At 34.6% G+C, this 19,825-nt stretch overlaps 1 protein-coding gene across 3 annotated transcripts; it reads left to right on the forward strand.

The window, feature by feature from the left end:
- The first annotated feature begins 873 nt into the window (after positions 1 to 873).
- LOC145011222 (G-type lectin S-receptor-like serine/threonine-protein kinase At4g27290) lies at positions 874 to 4,551 on the forward strand. 3 transcript variants are annotated; one of them, XM_078969882.1, is made up of 7 exons: positions 874 to 2,165; positions 2,818 to 2,958; positions 3,069 to 3,253; positions 3,337 to 3,547; positions 3,628 to 3,865; positions 3,959 to 4,109; positions 4,182 to 4,551. In XM_078969882.1, the coding sequence occupies exons 1-7, from the start codon at positions 887 to 889 to the stop codon at positions 4,467 to 4,469; spliced, it is 2,493 nt and encodes an 830-aa protein (XP_078826008.1). In that variant the 5' UTR covers positions 874 to 886; the 3' UTR covers positions 4,470 to 4,551. The 3 variants fall into 3 exon arrangements, with proteins under 3 accessions (XP_078826008.1, XP_078826009.1, XP_078826010.1); XM_078969883.1 differs by having other exon boundaries at positions 2,824 to 2,958; XM_078969884.1 differs by lacking the exon at positions 4,182 to 4,551 and having other exon boundaries at positions 3,628 to 3,851; positions 3,959 to 4,101.
- Positions 4,552 to 19,825: the final 15,274 nt, after the last annotated feature.

Raw genomic sequence — 19,825 nt, forward strand, 5'->3', positions numbered from 1 at the left:
AATAAAATTCAAATTTTATTAAAGGAAATCGGTTAAAAATAACCGAAAAAGTTTCGGATTGTCGCAAAATAAACTATTCGCCGAATATTGAAAAGACACTAATCTCTCGATACCATATTTTTTATACTAGAAAAGTCACGCCGAAAAAACACTAATCATCGAAAGAAACTATCCCCACCGTTGCATTGTATGGTTCTCTTGCTAGTGTGTGTGTCTATATATATATATATATATATATATATATATATATATATATATATATATATATATATATATATATATATATATATATATATATATATATATATATTCTCGCATTTCCCCATGTTTTGAATGAAGAGAGATAGAGAGTACAACCATGTTACCCTAATTAAAGAATTTGAAGAAACCTAGAATTAATTATTCCACCACTATTAGTGCTTTTCTTTGGTACCTTGGTAATAATTCAATTGAATTGTTAAGCTCTTTGTCACAGCTTGATATTTTGTTTGTGGATCCACTAATCCAATAATAGTGAATTTTCTTTACATGGTAATGGTTATAATTAGTGACGGTTGTAGTCATTTTGCTGATTCAAGTTTTTCAGCCAAGGAGTTTTTCGATTCCCCGTTATATTTTTACCGAAATGTATTTAAATTTCCTTTCATCTTTCGTGTCTAAATTTTTGAATAACCTCGAATATAATCAGACTTTGGATCTGAAGTTCATGGGCTAAATGGTGGTCAAACCGAATATATGACCTACAAAATTAAACCCACGTAGAACTCAAGTTTTCAAGGCTGAAGGTTTGAAGTCAATAACTTATCGAATAAGTTTTAATATTCAAAATTCAGGCTATTATGTACGTCTACCTCCAATAATTTTTTCAAGACCACATCATTAGTTAATGGAGCTTTGTCGGATTATCCTTGTATTGCTTTCCAGTATTATATTCTTGATCGTGTCATGTTTTGCTGCATTTGATAGACTACATATAAATCAACCAATCAAAGATGGCAACACCATTGTTTCAGATGGAGAGATCTACGAACTGGGGTTTTTTAGCCCCGGAAAGTCAAAGAATCGATATTTGGGGATATGGTACAAGAAGATATCACCTCGTACAGTTGTCTGGGTTGCAAACAGGCAGACACCGATCAGTGATGCATCTGGGGTGTTTGAACTCACTACAGAAGGAATCCTACAGATTTACATTGGTGGTAATAATGTCATCTGGTCATCAAATGTGACATCGGTCTTCGCCAGGAATATGAATCCTGTGGCACAGCTTTTGGACAGCGGAAATCTTGTGGTGTGGGATGAAAGAAGCAACAATGAAAATCCAATCTGGCAAAGTTTTGACTACCCTGGTGACACTTTGCTACCAGGAATGAAATTTGGGAAGGATTTGATAACAGGAAGAGAGAGGTACTTCACATCTTGGAAGAGCCCTAATGATCCTTCTGCAGGTTTGTATTATTTCCGGGTAGACACAAATGGATATCCACAGATTTTTTTGGGAGAAGGTCAAGCTGAAACCTTGAGGCTTGGACTTTGGAATGGTGTTGGCTTTCAAGGGATTCCTGAGGAAACCATGAATCCAATTTTCTCCACCGAATTTGTTGTGAATCAGAAAGAAATATATTATAGATATAAACTCAAGAGTACAACTATTCAGAGGCTTATTTTGGCGTGGGATGGCATGGCACGGCGGTTGCAGTGGATCAAGCGAACCCAAGAATGGGTTGAGTATGCAAATGTAGTGGTTGATGCTTGTAGTCGTTATGGACCATGTGGTCCTTTTGGTAGATGCAGCATGAAAAGTTCTCTACCTTGCAGTTGTTTGGAAGGTTTTGAACCAAAAGTCCCAGAAGAATGGAATGCAGGAGATTGGTCGAGTGGGTGTCAACGTAAAAAGCCATTGGATTGTAGGACTCCAGACGTCTTCCATAAAATTTCAGGAGTGATTTTTCCAGACACACGACGTTCATGGTACAACGAGAGCATGTCCCTTGGAGAATGTGAAATGGTATGCAGAAGGAATTGCTCTTGTACTGCTTATGCTAATTTAGATATCAGAAACGGAGGAAGTGGATGTTTGATATGGTTTGATGAGCTTATGGACATTAGAGAATGTGATGATCATCAACAACTCTACATAAGGATAGCAACCTCTGAGTTAGCAGGTACACAAAGTTTATTATATATATTACTGTGAAATTATTGAGCCCGTTGAGCTGTGGGTCTCTAGCAGCATTATCCTCTAAAATTGCGAAATCCGTATATATAAAAATTAGTTATTTTGTTTATTACACTATCTTGTGTTTTCTAGCTAATCCTTTTCGTTGCTAAAACCTAAGAGCATCCATAATATATATATATATATATATATATATATATATATATATATATATATATATATATATATATATATATATATATATATATGTATATATATATATATATACTTCAATGGAAGAATAGAATGACTTATCATGTCTAATTGACGTTCAAATGTATATGCCTAATTGACATTCAATGATTAAACTAATGATGACATTCAATGGAGGCCGAGTAAATATGTCATAAATAAGATTTGGCAAATATATTTCATTAAACTTTATTCAATCGATGCATTGAAGCAAACTTTTTGGTAAAACTTGTACGAATAGTAGAATGTTGACGTAGCCAACCATTAAATACCTTGTGGATGCCCGAACAAGAAATACTTATACAAATAATTTATAAGAATGTTGACCAAAAAAAAGAAAAAATTATCAGGCATGTTAAATGTGTTTGATTTTGAATTGTAACCTTACTAATTATTTTATTGATTAGCAAAAGGCCAACTCAGCTTCAACAAGAAGAATGGAGTACTGTTAGTACTGATGCTCTCAATTTCGTCAGCTGCACTGTTTCTATCTGCAGTAGCATATGCATGTAGAAAGAAAATGAAAAAGCTTCACAAAAAGGAACGAGGTAAAACAAGTCATAGATTATTCTTCCAAAAATTAAACATTAAATGTCTTCAAGAGTGACTTTTGGCAGATTCATGTATACATGAGAAATTGAAAATGAACATTTTGCAGGAAGCGGGGGACATACCCTTGATAAAGATCATAGGACACATACCCCTGATAAAGATCATACAACTGTTCAGATGGAAAACCTTGATGAGCTATCTTTTTTTAGCCTGCATAAAATAGTCGAGGCTACCAATAACTTTAACATTGATAATAAGATTGGAGAAGGTGGTTTTGGTCCCGTTTACAAGGTAACTTGCTGATTCCTTTATGCAATTCATGTCTGTGTTGACAAAGAAATATTAGAATCATAAGTTCCGATATTTATCTGTAGGGTGTCCTGGAAAATGGGCGAGTAATCGCTGTAAAACGTCTCTCAGAAACATCCCAACAAGGACTTGAAGAGTTCCAAAACGAAGTCATTTGTATTGCCAAACTTCAGCATCGGAATCTTGTCAAGCTCCTTGGATTCTGCATTCATGGAAATGAAAGGATTCTAATTTATGAATACATGGATAACAAAAGCTTGGATTCATTTCTATTTGGTTTGACTCTCTCTAATGCCTTACTCTCACACTTGTTGTAGCAACATGCATGGAATAATTAAGTAGCTCATATTTGGCAGATGAAACCAAAGGTTTACTCCTGGACTGGCCTCAACGCTTTCACATTATTCATGGTATAGCTCGGGGTATTCTTTATCTACATCAAGATTCCCGCCTCCAAATCATCCATAGAGATCTGAAGGCAGGTAATATCTTGCTGGACAGTGAAATGAATCCAAAAATATCAGACTTTGGCCTTGCTCGGAAATTTATAGGACAGGATGCCATGGCTAAGACAAAGAAGGTGGTTGGAACATAGTAAGAATCGTAAAACATTGCCCTACAAGGGGAAAAGTACAAACAAATTCGAAATCACACTAATTTTTTTATATTAAATGAACTTGGTTGCAGTGGTTACATTTCTCCTGAGTATGCAGTACATGGGCGCTTCTCTATAAAGTCAGATGTATTTAGCTTTGGGGTTCTTGTGCTAGAGATTGTGAGTGGGAAGAAAAACAGAGAGTTCTCTCACGAGGCTCACAACGATAACCTTCTTGGACATGTAAGTTAATCTTGTAGACTAAAAAGGACCAAAAACTATTTGTTCTTTAACATGAAATTCGGCTTCATTCAGGCGTGGAGACTCTATAAGGAAGGCAAGTCCATTGAACTCATTAGTGCATCTTTACGCAACTCTTGTGTGGTGTCTGAAGTACTACGGTCAATACATGTTGGATTATTGTGTGTGCAACATCATGCAAAAGATAGGCCAACTATGTTGTCAGTAGTTTTGATGCTGGTTAGTGAGGGGGCACTGCCTCCACCCAAACAACCAGCTTTTTTCACCGAAGAATGTTACAGTGAAGTTGATAATGTTTCATCCCTTGAGGATTATACGATTACACTTTTGCATGGTAGATAGAATGCATGTGCCTATATTGATGTATAAATTGTTGGTGTAATACGAATTTGTTTTGGCGACTTTCCTTATTTTATTTTTGATCTTTCTTTTTCCTCTGTTAGACTAAGTTTCAATTTCCTTTTAGTATAAGTAAGGTTTAACCTTTGATGATGATCCATTCAAAACTTCTTTTGTTTCTTGATAAAATTTAGCCATCAAGCTTTTAGTTTCTTATTTGTTTTTTGTCTTTTCTTCTGTTTTTCCATTTTCCATGTTCCATGTCCTACTACAAATAAAATAACATTTAGTAGCATATATTTTTGACAACATATCTTTTTATGCATTATAGAATGTTTTTAATGGTATATTTTATATCATTATAAATTTAATAGATTTAATGCCACCAAAAAATTTATATCACTAATATTAAAATTTCTTAATGACATAAAAATTTAAAATGCCACTAAAAACTTTATATTTTATATCATATATTTTTTTATATGTCACTAAAGCTTTATTGTGCGATTTTACTAATCTGTTTTTATTCCACTAAAAAGATTGAAGTTCTTCTGATCCCCCTTTCAATAATGAATCCACATTTATAGCTAAAAAGTACATATATGAAATTTGATATAACCGATACATAACCCCTTTTACTTTGTAGTCCTTAGAGAGCAGAGACTAATTTTTTTACCCTAATCCTATAGGGTTTATTCCACAAAAGTTATTATATTTACAACATTGTTCTTTTTTTGCCCCAATTTTATTTTTTGTTCCTTATTTGCTAATATGTTTTAAAAATATTTTATTTTTCAGCCCTTGGCTCATCACCAACATGTCTTGATGATGTGTCAGTTTCATATTTTTCACAGTTTGTATTTAGTCCCAACATTTACGTATGAGTTTGCTTAGCTCCAATATTTTTTGTTCCCCATTTGCCATTATTTTTTATAAAAAAATTGTAACAGCCCACAAACCAGATAAATTTTTTCATTTTTGAGAATAAAATACAACCATAATTTGTTCCCAAAAATTCATTAAATCAGAATGTATCAAATATCAAAGTATCAAAAAGATAAATGCGGAAAATGCTAGAGTGAACGTTGCGCCATCAAGCCGGGTCCTTCCCCTTAGTAACGGGAGTACCTGAAAACACTCAAATAAACTGTAAGCAAAATCTTAGTGAGTTTTCAAAATATCACATAACATACAACCACAAAATACCATGCAACATACATATAGTTGAGATGTGATACTATAACATCCCAAAATTCAAGACCAAACATTTCATTTTTATTATAAGAAACACTTAATAACTTTGTTTCAAACATTGAAAACGTTTCATTTAAAATATATATCAGAGTCTAATCCCAAAGATCACGTAATGCGAAATAATATAGGTGAATGTGATGCGATCGTCCCAAGCTCCATGTCTGAAAACTGAAGGTACCTGAAACCAAAATTGTGAACCGTAAGCACTAAGCTTAGTGAGTTCCCCAAATACCACATACCATACATATCCACTGAGCCATACATACCATACATATCAAACATATCCATAATCAAATAAGATGTTATGTGCCACACATCATCTTGTCGTTATGCCATGGGCCGCCACGTGGTCTTTCTTGCCAAGCTGGGGGCCACCCCTTAGATCTTACCGACTAGGGCTGGACATGGTACGGTATCAGTTGATTTTTACTCAAATCGTGTACCATACCAACTATAGTTGGTATAAATTTTTTGCCACCAGTACCATACTATCTATACTTGGTCTCAACTTGTTTGGCTACCAACAAGTTTGGTTGGTACAAATTGGTAATGGTATATTACCGACTTTGTTCTAACTTTCAAAAGTTAAAAATTTGTAATGGTAACATGTTGGTTGGTTCTCCATGGTATATATTTGGCAGCCATATTACAGACAAGTTCCAGGAGCTACCTTCGGGTCTTCCATGCAAGCAATCACAAATATAACTAGCATACAATCTATTATACTTAGCTACTTAGCATACAGTGTGCCAGGAAACACCCCCTGGTCTTTCTACCATACATAATAGCATACTGTATGCCAGGAGCCGCTTCCTAGTCTTTCATACATAATGCCTAGGTATAACCCCCGGGTCTTCTTACCATACATAAAGGGGCCGACATTGGTGCCTTAGACCCATACACAGTGAGGAGACTCATCTCGAATGTTGAAGCTCGCTGCCCGAACTCCCTAGCTACTGCCCTGATGCCCAAACTAACAATTACCAACACGATATCCAACTAGCAACCATGAACCATAATCCAAATCTTAGGGTAAAATGACCATTTAAACCCTGGCCCAACAAGACCATAACTAAGGTCCAAAACTATATAAGCCATAAAAACCCATCAATAGCCCAGTTTTCCAAATTAGGCCCAAATCCGTACATGGGCCTTTCCCTAAAGCCCATTTACTTTTCTGAACCTATGATTTTTCCGATGGGCCAAAGGTCCAAGCTCATTGGGCCCAATCAAGGCCTAACTACATTGGGTCCATTAAGGTCCAATTCATTATCCAAGACCCATTAAGGAAAACCCATCAAGGCAAGCCTAACCAGAAGTCCATTACTCTACAATCCTTCGTCCATTATCAGCCAAAACCAAAGGACAGGTCCAATTCCAAGCTAGCCCACAATCCAAGAGTCCAAAACTTGCTCAGGGACTGCTCACGTCGTGAGGTCGTGATTATTGTCCGAAACTTCCTTAAAGCTTTCTCACTTTGTGAGGCTTCATTCCTCACGCCGTGAGTGTAGATCTGACCAAAAATGAGCATTAAGTTCATAATCCATTAAGTCTTAACATGGGACAGTCTAGAGGGTCTTCCTTGACCCTAAGGAGCATAAAATCAAAGCTTTTCATTCAAATATGTCCAATACATACCTTAAACACCAACTTGGTCAAAATGAAGGAAAAAGGGGCAAGACTCAAACTTGGAGTCCAAAACCATGACCAAAGCCTAGATCTAGAACATATAAGACTTAAGATGCCATCATAATCCATAAAGTTGCTAACTTTATGGATTCCATGCATGCTAACCAACATTACAAGTCATAAAATGCATGGAAACTTAGATCTAGCAAGCAAGGAAAGGAAAGGCATGAGCTTGAGGACTTACAAAGGTCCAAAAGCTCCTCAACTATCTGATAAAGCAACCAAGATGTCAACAAATGCACCACCAATGATCTTCTTCTCCTTAATGAGTTTCAAAGCCTCCAAAATCTTGAATAACACCAAAATGACCAAGAACTTCAATGGGGGTTGAGATTAGGGTTTCCAAAGGTCTTGGGAGTGAAAGAGGCTGAGGAGGAGCAACCCTAATCATCTCATACCTTTAACCCCAAAATTAGGGTTTTAGTGCATCAGAAGCTCCTCACGTCATGAGCACTCCTTGTTCATGTCGTGAGCCTTAAATGAGCTCGGTCAACAAGTCAACGATCAACCACCCGAACCACTCCAACTTCAAACGGCCATAACTTCTTTGTTTCAACTCCATTTTTGATGATCTTTATATCCACGGAAAGGTGGCAAGAAGCTCTACACATCTATAAACCTATCCTCACCTCAAAACCTTCCAAACAAAAATCCAAAATTGATAAGGAGCTCGAACTGCCACTTTATCGATTTACTCCTTAGCTCTAAGGCACAATCCAAACTCCCAGATCACCTCAGTTACTTTGTCTGTACCTAAATAGGTCTAGATATCTCTTCTCTAAAAAGCCTTATGATAACCCATCTTCAAGCCACAATCCCAAATTAGGAAAGAGTTTCGGAACAGGGCGTTACAACTCTCCCACACTTAAGTTAGATTTCATCCTAGAAATCACTCCTTACCAATACCTATATCCAAAACTATTGATCCAAGGAATGCAACCGATGATCCTGCACATAAGACAATATTTTCAAGTCAACCGAAATCGATCCGAACTTCCATCCCAAAGAAACGAACCTCAAGCTTCCGTAAACCACTTCTGCTTTCCTAAAGTCTGAATTCCATAATGGTCTGTCTCCCTGATAGACCGCTTGCACTGCCTTGTTACCATGCTCAAAACTCATCGAACAACTGATCAACCATAGAACTTCCAACTCTAATGATCTTGATGCAACCTTAGAAAATAAAGCCCTTAACCATAACCCCTACTACAAAATTCTTATACTTGACAGAAGGCTTAGATAATCCTTCGAGTAGAAGATTTATCCCTGCAGCGGTTAGACTCATATGAGTGCTGCGTAGCAGGGTCAAATCAATTACTTTGAGATTATTTAATCTAACTGCAAGTGACTTAGCATTTTCCTGTCCACAAGCTGCTCTATACAAAATCCTAATTCTCTGCCGCTATCCAGAATTCTGGATTCCTACCTGGTTGCTGAGCTCAAGAACAACCTCATAGCCGCCTCCTGCGACTTCCAAAGATAACTTCGGCTATCGAAGTCTGCTCTAATCATATTTCCACTTATGGCTCCATTATTCTTGCTAATCCTCCCGATCATATTGTCCGGCTACCTGTCGTAACCGAATCTACTACAAAAGGTGAATGCTACCAGAACAACTATAGTCTTACATCTCTCCTGGTCTCCAACGACTTATCGCTTCTCGAATCCAATCATATTGTAGCCTACTCGCATTCGTGTGGCTGACCCGCACTGGCTTAAACTATCTGAAGGAATTCGTGAGTGAATCACAAATCTGTCACATTCTCACTGTCGAATAAGGATCGGTGAATGCTACCATACTTACTGACCACTACTGTATGTTACGAGCCACCCCACAGTCTTACTATACTACCATGCTAATAGCTAACTAATGAAAGATACAGGCCACCCACAATCTTACAATGCTCCTACACTATCTACTAATTGGTGGTTGCTACGGGCCACCCCATAGTCTTACAACACTTTAACACTATCTGCTAACTAGTGAATGTTATGGGCCACCCTACAGTCTTACAACACTTCTACATTATCTGTTGACTAATGCTATGGGCCACCCCACAATCTTACCACATTTCTCCTACTATCTGGCCACTGGTGAATGCTACAGCTATCTCGCAGTCTTACAACACTTTCCATGATGATTGGCTACCAATGAATAATACGGCTATCCCACAATCTTACAACACTTCCAATGCTAACTCGACCGCTGATGATGGTATTTCTCTGACTACTAATCCGAGCACACCTAAGGTCGAGCATACATGCACGATCTAATATCCCAAGCTGAGCTCATGCCCTGACTGAAATTCCCAACCTGATTTTCTAAAGCCTGCTATCAAACATTCCGAGAATGCGATCTCATTAATGGCAAGTTTTCCGAACTTCTAATTCACATTATCCCCAATCCATACAGCCTCTTAGGCCATCTTTCTTCTTGAAAAGGATGTGAAGCTTATCCCAGTTTCAAAATCGCTCTTTCTTCAAAGTACATGACCGTTTCTCCCCCACTTAGCTTCTACTAAGTCTTCACAGAATGTGAGAATTGAATGATTCCCAATCCTTATTGCTTTTTAATAATTCGTTGTTAACAACCTGTGCTTACCAAAAGCTAACGATCAATTACCAGTTAAAACCTATGATCGTCCTTCCTATGAAATCTTGAAGTGCACCCTTGAAATCTGGTCCAGACCGACACCTCAATCCACTTCTCATGCTACTGTACCATGCCCTTAAGCTCCCATGCTGGCGACTATAAACCTTAACCTTTACTCTGGATGACGAATCCTCGTAGAACCACTGAACTCTAATCAAACACGAACCATGCAAAAAATACAATTCTCATGGAACATCCACTGGTCAAACAACTCATGCAACTACACCCGTATCCTTCTTCTACCACTCTTCTCCCCATGTCAATAATTCTAGAACCCATAAGTTCACCCATAGGCCACCATCGCTCATATCGAAATAGATGATGAAACTACTATATCCCGTCGATACATATGGACTAGCTTGATGAAGCTAACCACAAACCTTCCATATAATACCCCTGACCGATTTCTACTACGAACCAGGAGGACACTGAACACCCCAAACCAGCAAAAAGGAAACGATCCTTCACTAACTACTAGAAATTCATGGTATACAATTGGCATTTGATATTCTTTGAAAATATAATCCAAACAAAAGATGATAAATAGATCCCAAGATACACTTACCCACAACTCAATGAGAATCCAAATTAGTTACAATTACTTGATCAAGAGTAATTACAACATAATTTTATTACAGAAAGGGGAATTCAAATTACATATCAGCGATCTATTGCAGCTTGATCTTGACTTCCTACAGAAGTACATACGATAAATCCTGAGTAGTCCTAACCACTATGCCGGGGCAATTTGCCCTAAAATGACCAGTCTAATGACAACGATGGCACAACTCTACTTCCAACGTGCATTCTCGGTGGAGGTGACCCTTCCAACCGCACCTTTCGCACTAAGACGAGTTGTGAACATCCTTTTGTACCCCTTTGTCCTTCGTGCATCCGCCGCGACCCCTTGGGTTTCTAACACTTGCTTTCGCCGCACTCAACTGCTCGGTTCGTCAACCCAGACCATGTTACCACTTCCTCTTACCTAACTATCCATCCAAACCAAACTTCCTCTTCCGAGTTACCTTGAGCACCCCATCAACCGCTTGTATAACTGGGGCCTGCCCCTCGAATCTAGCAACCACTCTATCAGTGACACGCCTATTGATGTCGGGTAACTCTTCTCGTAGGGCTCACGAAACCTCCACAGTGATCCGATCATGTGGTAGTGAAAGTCCCAAACTTTCATACTTGACAATGTTACTCCAAAACAAGCTACATGCATATTTATAAACAATATTTTACATTAATAGTTTGATTACAAACGACTGGATACAAACCGACTAAGTTTTAGTATATTACATAACTACCCATGATATTAAAGTTTTATACAAACATAAACCAAAGTACAAAAGTAATATTATAAACTATTCTAAATCTTCCAACAATATATGACTATACTTGTTGCTTATTGCCTGCAATTATTAAACATTGAGAGGGGTAAGCGGTGACACTTAGTGAGTTCAACTGTTTGAATAGTACTTTTATATCTACATATGTACACAAAATATATAAGTTTAAAAGGAAGTTTTGTAAAACATTTAAAGAGTGTAATAATAAATGTTGATGACTTCATGTCAATGTATAAAATGATTAAAAAATATTTTGTTTGATAAGACAGTGTAAAGTAAAAGAGACCTTTGCTCTAAACACAGTTATAAAGTATATGAAATCCTTTGCTTGAAACACAGTTATAAATCACATATGATTGATTATATAATAAAAAGTATAACAAAATATTTATGTCTTGCACACGAGGATAACCGTGTGTTTACTTGTATCCCCCCCCCCCCCCTTAACAGTGTATAAAAATCATTTATAAAGCTTTTGAAAGTGTAGTTTATAGGGGTATGAACTCACTTGATAGATTGAAAAAGGTGGGACGAAAGTCGCGCAGAACTTCTACTGGAAAGAAGTCAATTTATCGGAAATCTCGGAACTTCGGGACTTGCGTCGTGTGTTAGAGGTGTTACCGGTAATTCGGGGTAGTCTCCGGATGCTTGACACAGAGTAAAAGTAGCAAGGAAGGTAGAATTGAACAACCAAAACCTAAGACCTTCGGTTTCTATTTATAAGGCTGAATTTGCCCCTCGCCACGTCGTGGCACCTTTTCGCACGTCGTAGTGGCTGGTCATCGCTGCATGCATCATCGCAAGTGGTTCTGACAGACTCCAGTGCACCTGCCATGTCGTGGCACTGTTACCACATCGTGGTGTCTGACGCAACTTTGGGGTTCGCGCCCCGAACTTCAGAAATTCATAACTTTCGCATACGAACTCTGTTTTCGACGTTCTTTATATCGACACGTAGGTGAGATTATGCTCTACAACTATCGTTTAGACTCCGTTGGCTAATTATGACTTTATTTTTAATATATTATTTCTAGTAGGTCGGGACACGAAAACTCCGTTATAAATCCATAACTTCTTCATCTGACGTCCATTTTCGTCAGACTTTTTACCGTTGCGCTACTATTGTTGAGACCTTCGATTCTCATTTAGGTTGTTTCAGCCAAAAGTCTCTCGATCTCTATTTCGAGTTTTTAGCTGTCTACTGCTATATCCAGATCTTGGAAAAATCATAACTTCCACATACGAAGTCAGATTTTGACGTTCTTTTTACGTACGTTTACGTTTTAATGATGTCTACAACTTTCGTTTAGGTACCTAAGGCTAAAAATTGTTGTATTGAAACTTCGCGTTTTACGTCTATCAGTGTTGTCAGTTTTTGCTATGAATCTTAGATTAGTCATAACTTCTTCGTTATAACTCGGATTTTAGTGTTCTTTATATGTACGAAAACCTTGATAAGATTCCTACCACTTTATTTAACCCAAATAAGATTTTAGGAGAGTTAAAAATTGACTGGTGTTACATTACATTGTCTTGAAATATCGGGTTGTCACATCATCCCCCCATTAGAGGGAATTTCGTCCCGAAATTAGAGTTTAAGCAGAATTGATCACTTTGCTATAGATAGAAGTTTCATTTGATGCTCACGTTCCCAGGTGAACTCAGGTCCTCGCTTGGCATTCTAGCGAACCATTCACTATCGGGATACGGCTTTGCTTCTTTCGTTTCACTTCACTGGTATGATAACTCTTCTTGGTTGAATATGTGTTGAGTGTTTTTGTGGTCTGTGAAAATATTACACCTTGTACCCTACAAGTAGTGTCTCCAGCTCTTCAGAGCAATTACCACTGTTCCTGACTCAAGATCATGTGTTGTATAGTTAACTTTCTGCGTCTTAAGCTGTCTTGAGATATAGGCAGTGACCTTTCCTCTTGCATAAGAACACAACCAAGCCCTTGGTTGGATGCATCGCATTACACCACGAAATCTTCTATCCCTTTTGGGTGGGATAATATTGGTGCGGTGCACCAGGCTTACTTTAGCATTTGGAACACTCTTTCTTGTTTACAGAAAAGTCTGGTGCTCCCCAAAGTGAGAAGCTTGGCCTAAAGAATCCCCCTCTGAGGAGTTCGTTAAGCACACTGGGGAGTTCCTGCATTTCAGTTGGAGCTAGATGATAAGGTGATTTGGCTACTAGGGTAGCCCCTGGAACTAAGTCGATTATGAACTCAACATGACGTTGTGGTGGTAATCCCGGTAGTCCTTCTAGAAAGGTGTCGGGAAAGTCGCGTACTTTTGGGATGTTCTGAATGTCCTTCACTTCTCGGCTCGTCTTGTCGATGTGTTCAAGGAATGCATGATATTCCTTTCGTAAGTACTTCTGAGTTTGAATACACGAACTGATCTGAAGGTTGGTACTTGATTTGTCGTCGTAAATAACTAGAGATTCTTCGATAGGGAGGTTAAGATGAACTGCTTTCTCAAAGCGCTTGATGTCGGCTTGATGTAGACTCAACTAATTCATACTGGTTATGACATAAAAACCTTGTGGTTGATTAGATGTTGTGAAGATCTAAAAGAAAGTATGATTTCTCATTAATTAAGGAAAAGGATATGTACTTTTGTTCCATCTGTCTCTCTTTTCCCAATCAGCGGGAAAGGCATGTGTTTGGCTTCTAAGTTTATTCGCATGGCAGCACGATCACTCGTAATCTTAAGCAGTCTCCATCCTGAAGTTCATATTAGAACTCATACATGGTTCATCAATCACAGTTTTGCGTATACGAGTCGTATATAATTAAGATTGAAAAGGCAGTCGAATAAATGATTCTTCCTTAAGCTCACATCCAAACTAGGAAAGAAGTTAAAGTGGAATCATCAATTTTAAGCCTGAAGAACTTTGATTACGTACTACCCTTGCATATACATTCCTTAGTGATCGATTAACCGTATGGGTCTTTTGATTTGAACTTGACGTACTGTACGAGTGGTATTCCGGGGAGGTTTGCTGAGGTTACTTTGGGAAGGATACAAAACATATGGCACTCTATGTGTGAGTACTTCGGAGCTCTAGAATGATGGCTCGACTAGAAAGTTGATTACACGGAAAAGAATTTCCGCACAAAATGGGCACTGTGAGGGTCGGATCAACTCAAGTCACACGACAATGTCGGGCTTAGTCAGAACGACTAACGTTAGACTATTTCAGAACGATATTACAAAACACAACGGTGCAACTTACGAAAGAGTTTTAGTATATTATTTCATCTATGATACTACAGATACGAAAAAAGTATATTGCCAACAAGTAAGTACAAGCAGCACCACCATCCCTAATACTGATGGGATCTCGCAAAAGATATGACTCTAGTTGCACTAGTTTTTAAAAGTTTATAAGTCTAACATTAACGCTACGAAACGTACTAGAATTTCAACGTGAATCTGGAGTAGTCTCTCCAGCAGCGGTGATCCTTAGAATTTTCCCTTCTGCGCTCGAGTTCTTTGTTATTGGACAATTCTTCTTGAGGTGTCCTATCTCACCGCATATATTACATATATGGCTTACACCAACATCGGTGGTTGAAGTGGTGTGCAGGGTCGGAGTGATGCAGACTCGAGTGCTTTCGTTGTTCCTCCTTCTGGGGCAATCCCATTTAAAGTGTCCGATTTCACCGCAACCATAGCAAGCTTGGTTGACTCTGGTGCTAGGGACTTGGGAGATGGGTTGTGTTGGTGCTCCACAACCACGAGCAAGGTGCCCTATTCTGTTGCAATTGCAGCATTGCATTTCACGGTAAGCTCCATTATGATGGAAGCTACACTTGTTACACTTCGGGAGTTTTCCTTCATATTATTTGACCGATGCTGAAGTGGCAGAGGTCTCCATTTGTTGATGTTGCATGGCAAGTCTTTAGGATCGCTTGCGCTCCTTTTAGGCTTGACACTTCCATTTCTTATTCTCAGCTTTACGGCTTTGTACGCCTATGACTTTTATCATTTGTTGATTTCCCGGATTGATACAACAATCTGGGCCATTGATTTTATTTCAATCCTATGTCTTCTACCCTTAGATCAAATTACTAACATCATCTTCCACAAATGGAATGTATTTAATTCCAAGAAAAGTTTTCCAATTATTAAACAAAATTAACTTACATCCTTTAAAATGGAATGTATATAATTCCAATAAAATATTTCCATATTTTAAATCTTGAATTTCCTCTTATAAAGGTTTTAATATGATCAGCTTTAAGAACATATTATTAACAAATCATTTTAATTAAGGCATTAATATCAACCATTAATATAAATATGTTTATATTAGTAAACCATTAATATCAAAAATCCATTTTTATTAGGAAACCATTAATACAAAAAAATCAGATTTAAATTATCACATACATATACGATTCATCATTGAATTCGCGGCTCAAACGTATTTTCAATCGTTTCTTTTCTTCAAACATTCTCCTACAACATCATTCTTATTGTTTATAACTTCCATCATCATTCTTTGTTTCAAAGCTCCATTGTTGTGCAATAGAAGATCAGCACCTTCTTTTGCTTTTTATATTTTTTTGATTATTTTTTTGTTCCTATATCAAATATATGTATTCATATATTTCGATTTTCTTTGTCACAAATTACATGAAATTGGTTAACTACTTTTCTGAAACTTTTCAAATAAAGAGGAAAAGATATTACACACCTTTAACAAAACAGAAATTAACTATCTTTGGAATTGACACTATTTAGAAAAATATTATTTTTATATATTAGAGGTGATTATGATTATTATTATTATTATTATTTTTATTATTATTATTATTATGTCATAAGAATTCAGTTAACTTTAGTATGATTTTAAAATATTTTGGTTTGATCCTATTACATTTTTAGGTTGATTTAATAGTAAATAATATATATATATATATATATATATATATATATATATATATATATATATATATATATATATATATATATATATAATCTATTTATGCATCATTTGAAATTAAATATGGAAACAATTTTGTTGACAACTATGGTCATGGTGGATCCTTATGATTTTTTGATTTTTCCAGTATTTGATAATCAGGAATCGACACTCGTGTTGCATTTGGTAATATTTTATTTTAACATTCTACATTATCTACACGTAAATATTTATTGTATTACCCATTTATAATACAACCGCTATTTATTTATTTTTGTTCCAGATTTTCTTAGTCGGGTTGCGTCGACTAATCTCATGAAAATGATTATTAAAAATTCAAGGGAGAAACAATTGATGAACCTTGTTGATCAGGATATAAGTTAAGTATATGTGCTTAAAAAATTTTATTTTCTAAAGTTTTTTTCTAGATGATACCATAAAACATGTCGTTTGCATGAAAATGACATGTTCATCTACAGTTCAATATACATGTTTATTTTAGCATTACTTAAAACACTTCAATATACATATTTATTTTAGCATTACTTAAAACATTTCGAATCCACTATTTCATACAGGAAATAATTCGTTGATCATTATCAAATGATCCATTTATGATCTTCTCACTAACAAATTGGTCAAATGTGGTTAGAGCTCTTTCAATCATTTTTTTATAACATGTCTTCATACTTTTAAGTTTTAAATTTTCATATTCAAATTCCATTTTTTAGTTACATACATTGAATTTTTTTTTTTTCTTTTAACATACCAACCTACTATGTTTTATGTTTATATAGTAACAATAAAATTTATAAATTTACAGAACAATATACATATTTCGAATTTTGTCATAGTATTATACTTTACAAAATACTATTCCCTCCAAAATAATTTCCGTCAGTAATTTCATCCATAATTTCATCCAAATTAAATTTGTATTTTCTTTATATAAATCTTTTTAATGATCCTGATTTTTTCCCTTTAAAAGTATATCAATCACTTATGTCTTAGATAATGTTGCCACATTATAATTATTATTTTTCAAAATATATTCGTTTAATAAGGAATTTAATTTAGTGAATGAAGTAAATATTAATTCAAACTAGATATATATTCCATAATTATTACACGAGTTTATTAAAAAAAATATCAAGATATAAACATTAAGCAATTTTAAAATAAAAATTCAGAATACATACAAACGATAATGTTGTACAATGAAATATAAAATTATAGACTAAAAAAACTATTAAGACAGCAAATCTTGAAAATAGTATAGTTATGAAAAATTAGAAAGTAAGATAAAATTTATAATATATTAGGAGATTTATAAATACAATTAGTAAAAACACTACGGTTATTAGAAAAAAAATAAGATTGTTAAGATTAGTAAAAATGCAATATATAAACTAAATTATCACAATAGTAATGAAATGACATTATTTGATATTTCATATTGTTGAAAGATATACTAAATTACATTGTTGATATACTAAAATTATTCTGAGTTGTACCAAAACTAATGTAAAATTCTTGTGAACACCAAATAAATTAGAACAAACATAAAAGTTAGCACATATATTCATAATCAATTTAAAATAAATCAATCATGATTTAGAAGAGAATTTTCATTGTTGATATACTAAAATTAAATCCATATAACATTTAACATTTCATAAATTATACTCTATGACTTTATTTGAATAAATGAAATAGTTGTCAATATTTAATTCAGTGAAAAAAAACGGTATATTGGTTATCAATATAGACTCAAATTAAGTAATATTATTATGGAATGAACGTCTAATTAGAATACTTATGTTTATATAACAATATCATAACCATATGTAATGAAGAAGGTCATTCAACTAATAAAATAAAAAATATTGTATACAAAAGGTCGTTCTACACATTTCAATAATACCATTACTATAATTTTTTTTTATAATTATTATGTAATATCTGTAGACATTTGTATGCTTTTTATACGTTAACCGCGTTTAATGCAGGTTATAATCTAGTTATATAATAAAGAGGAAAACATATATTATATATAATACATCTACCAAAATATTATTTGCTTTAAATAACTATCGAATATCATCCTAATATGGACAAAAATACAAAAGTTGACATTAAAAGCTTATAAAATATGCGATCTTAAATTTAAATATATGATATATTGATATGTAAAATTGTAAATTATCAAACCTTCTAAAATAGATATCCAATCATGCATTAGTTATATTTGAAAATGTTTATTCTTAGAAAAACTAGATTTGATGCAAAATTGTATATTTCTTATATGAATACATGAACACATCCATTTCATATCTTCATGTACTATTTATTTTATTCAATTTTTTTAAAATAAAATTTCTACAAACAACATATTTAAGTAAATAAGGAATTTATTATTTATCCAAATACTATCAATTATGATTTACCAACTAGACCACTTAATAATCTTTAAATGTTCAACATTATTTAAATCTAATTTGACCTGCATAAATAGTACCTAAGGTCATTAAAGTCTAATTATAAAACAATTCTTTAAATTTCTTTTCATACTATATTTTTTTACAACTAATTCATCCATAGAAATACACATATCAACAGTCACATTTTTAATATACCTCGAATTGATAACATATTTTAATTAAATACACAAGGTCAAATTAAAGATCCAATGAAAAAGATAAATTTGAGCCATAAACTTCATCCATAATAAGTTTGATCCTAAACATTATAGGATATCATGTCATATTCAAAGCATGAACACCATTTTTTTTTTGTAAGGGACATTAAAAATATATTAAAGTGTAATATCTAATACAACAACCTAAGAACCAAATGCTCTTAAATTATTTTAAATGGGATATAATTCTAATATTTAAGCTATATAATTAAATTTTGTGCAATGTGTGAGAATTTAGTATAAATATAAAGCAAGGCCAATGAACATAGGTTTATTTAAAGATGGAATACGAGAAAAAGTTGGAAACTAAAACCTTGGAATTGCAAGTTTGGTCCATGTGGTATCTTAAAAATGTGATGTTTGATCCAAAATGATTTAGAGTTGCATTAGTGGGCCAAAATAAAAAATTTGTTGTAATTTTGGTCCGGGAAGGAATTTAAATGAGAGGCATTTTCTTTTTTTAATTGTTGTAAAGAAAATAATTAAAAAAAACTAGATTAAAATTACAAATTCGGTATTTTAAATGTTTTCAAATAATTTTGTTCAAAATTCACAACAAATAAAACATTATGGACCTTGTGTAACTTCAAAAAAATTTAGACCAAATATTTAATTTTTGACATACATAAGGACCAAACTTTCAATTTTAAGTATGTTTAATCTCTTTCTTATCCACAGTCCTTTTCGTAATGATACATCCATCAGTCCTTCTATTGTATATGATATTTAAATCAATAAAATCTATGTTGATATTGTATTTTATTGTGAAAACGTTTT

This window comes from Lactuca saligna, chromosome 8, assembly GCF_052625555.1.
Source record: "Lactuca saligna cultivar CGN05327 chromosome 8, ASM5262555v1, whole genome shotgun sequence".
Classification (NCBI taxonomy): Eukaryota; Viridiplantae; Streptophyta; class Magnoliopsida; order Asterales; family Asteraceae; genus Lactuca; species Lactuca saligna.

Excerpts from the sequence above, each read along its gene's own strand:
- LOC145011222 (XM_078969882.1), top strand. The coding sequence starts at position 887 with ATGGAGCTTTGTCGGATTATCCTTGTATTGCTTTCCAGTATTATATTC. Across the intron at positions 2,166-2,817 it reads AGCAACCTCTGAGTTAGCAG|CAAAAGGCCAACTCAGCTTC; the intron begins GTACACAAAGTT and ends TTTATTGATTAG. Across the intron at positions 2,959-3,068 it reads GCTTCACAAAAAGGAACGAG|GAAGCGGGGGACATACCCTT; the intron begins GTAAAACAAGTC and ends AACATTTTGCAG.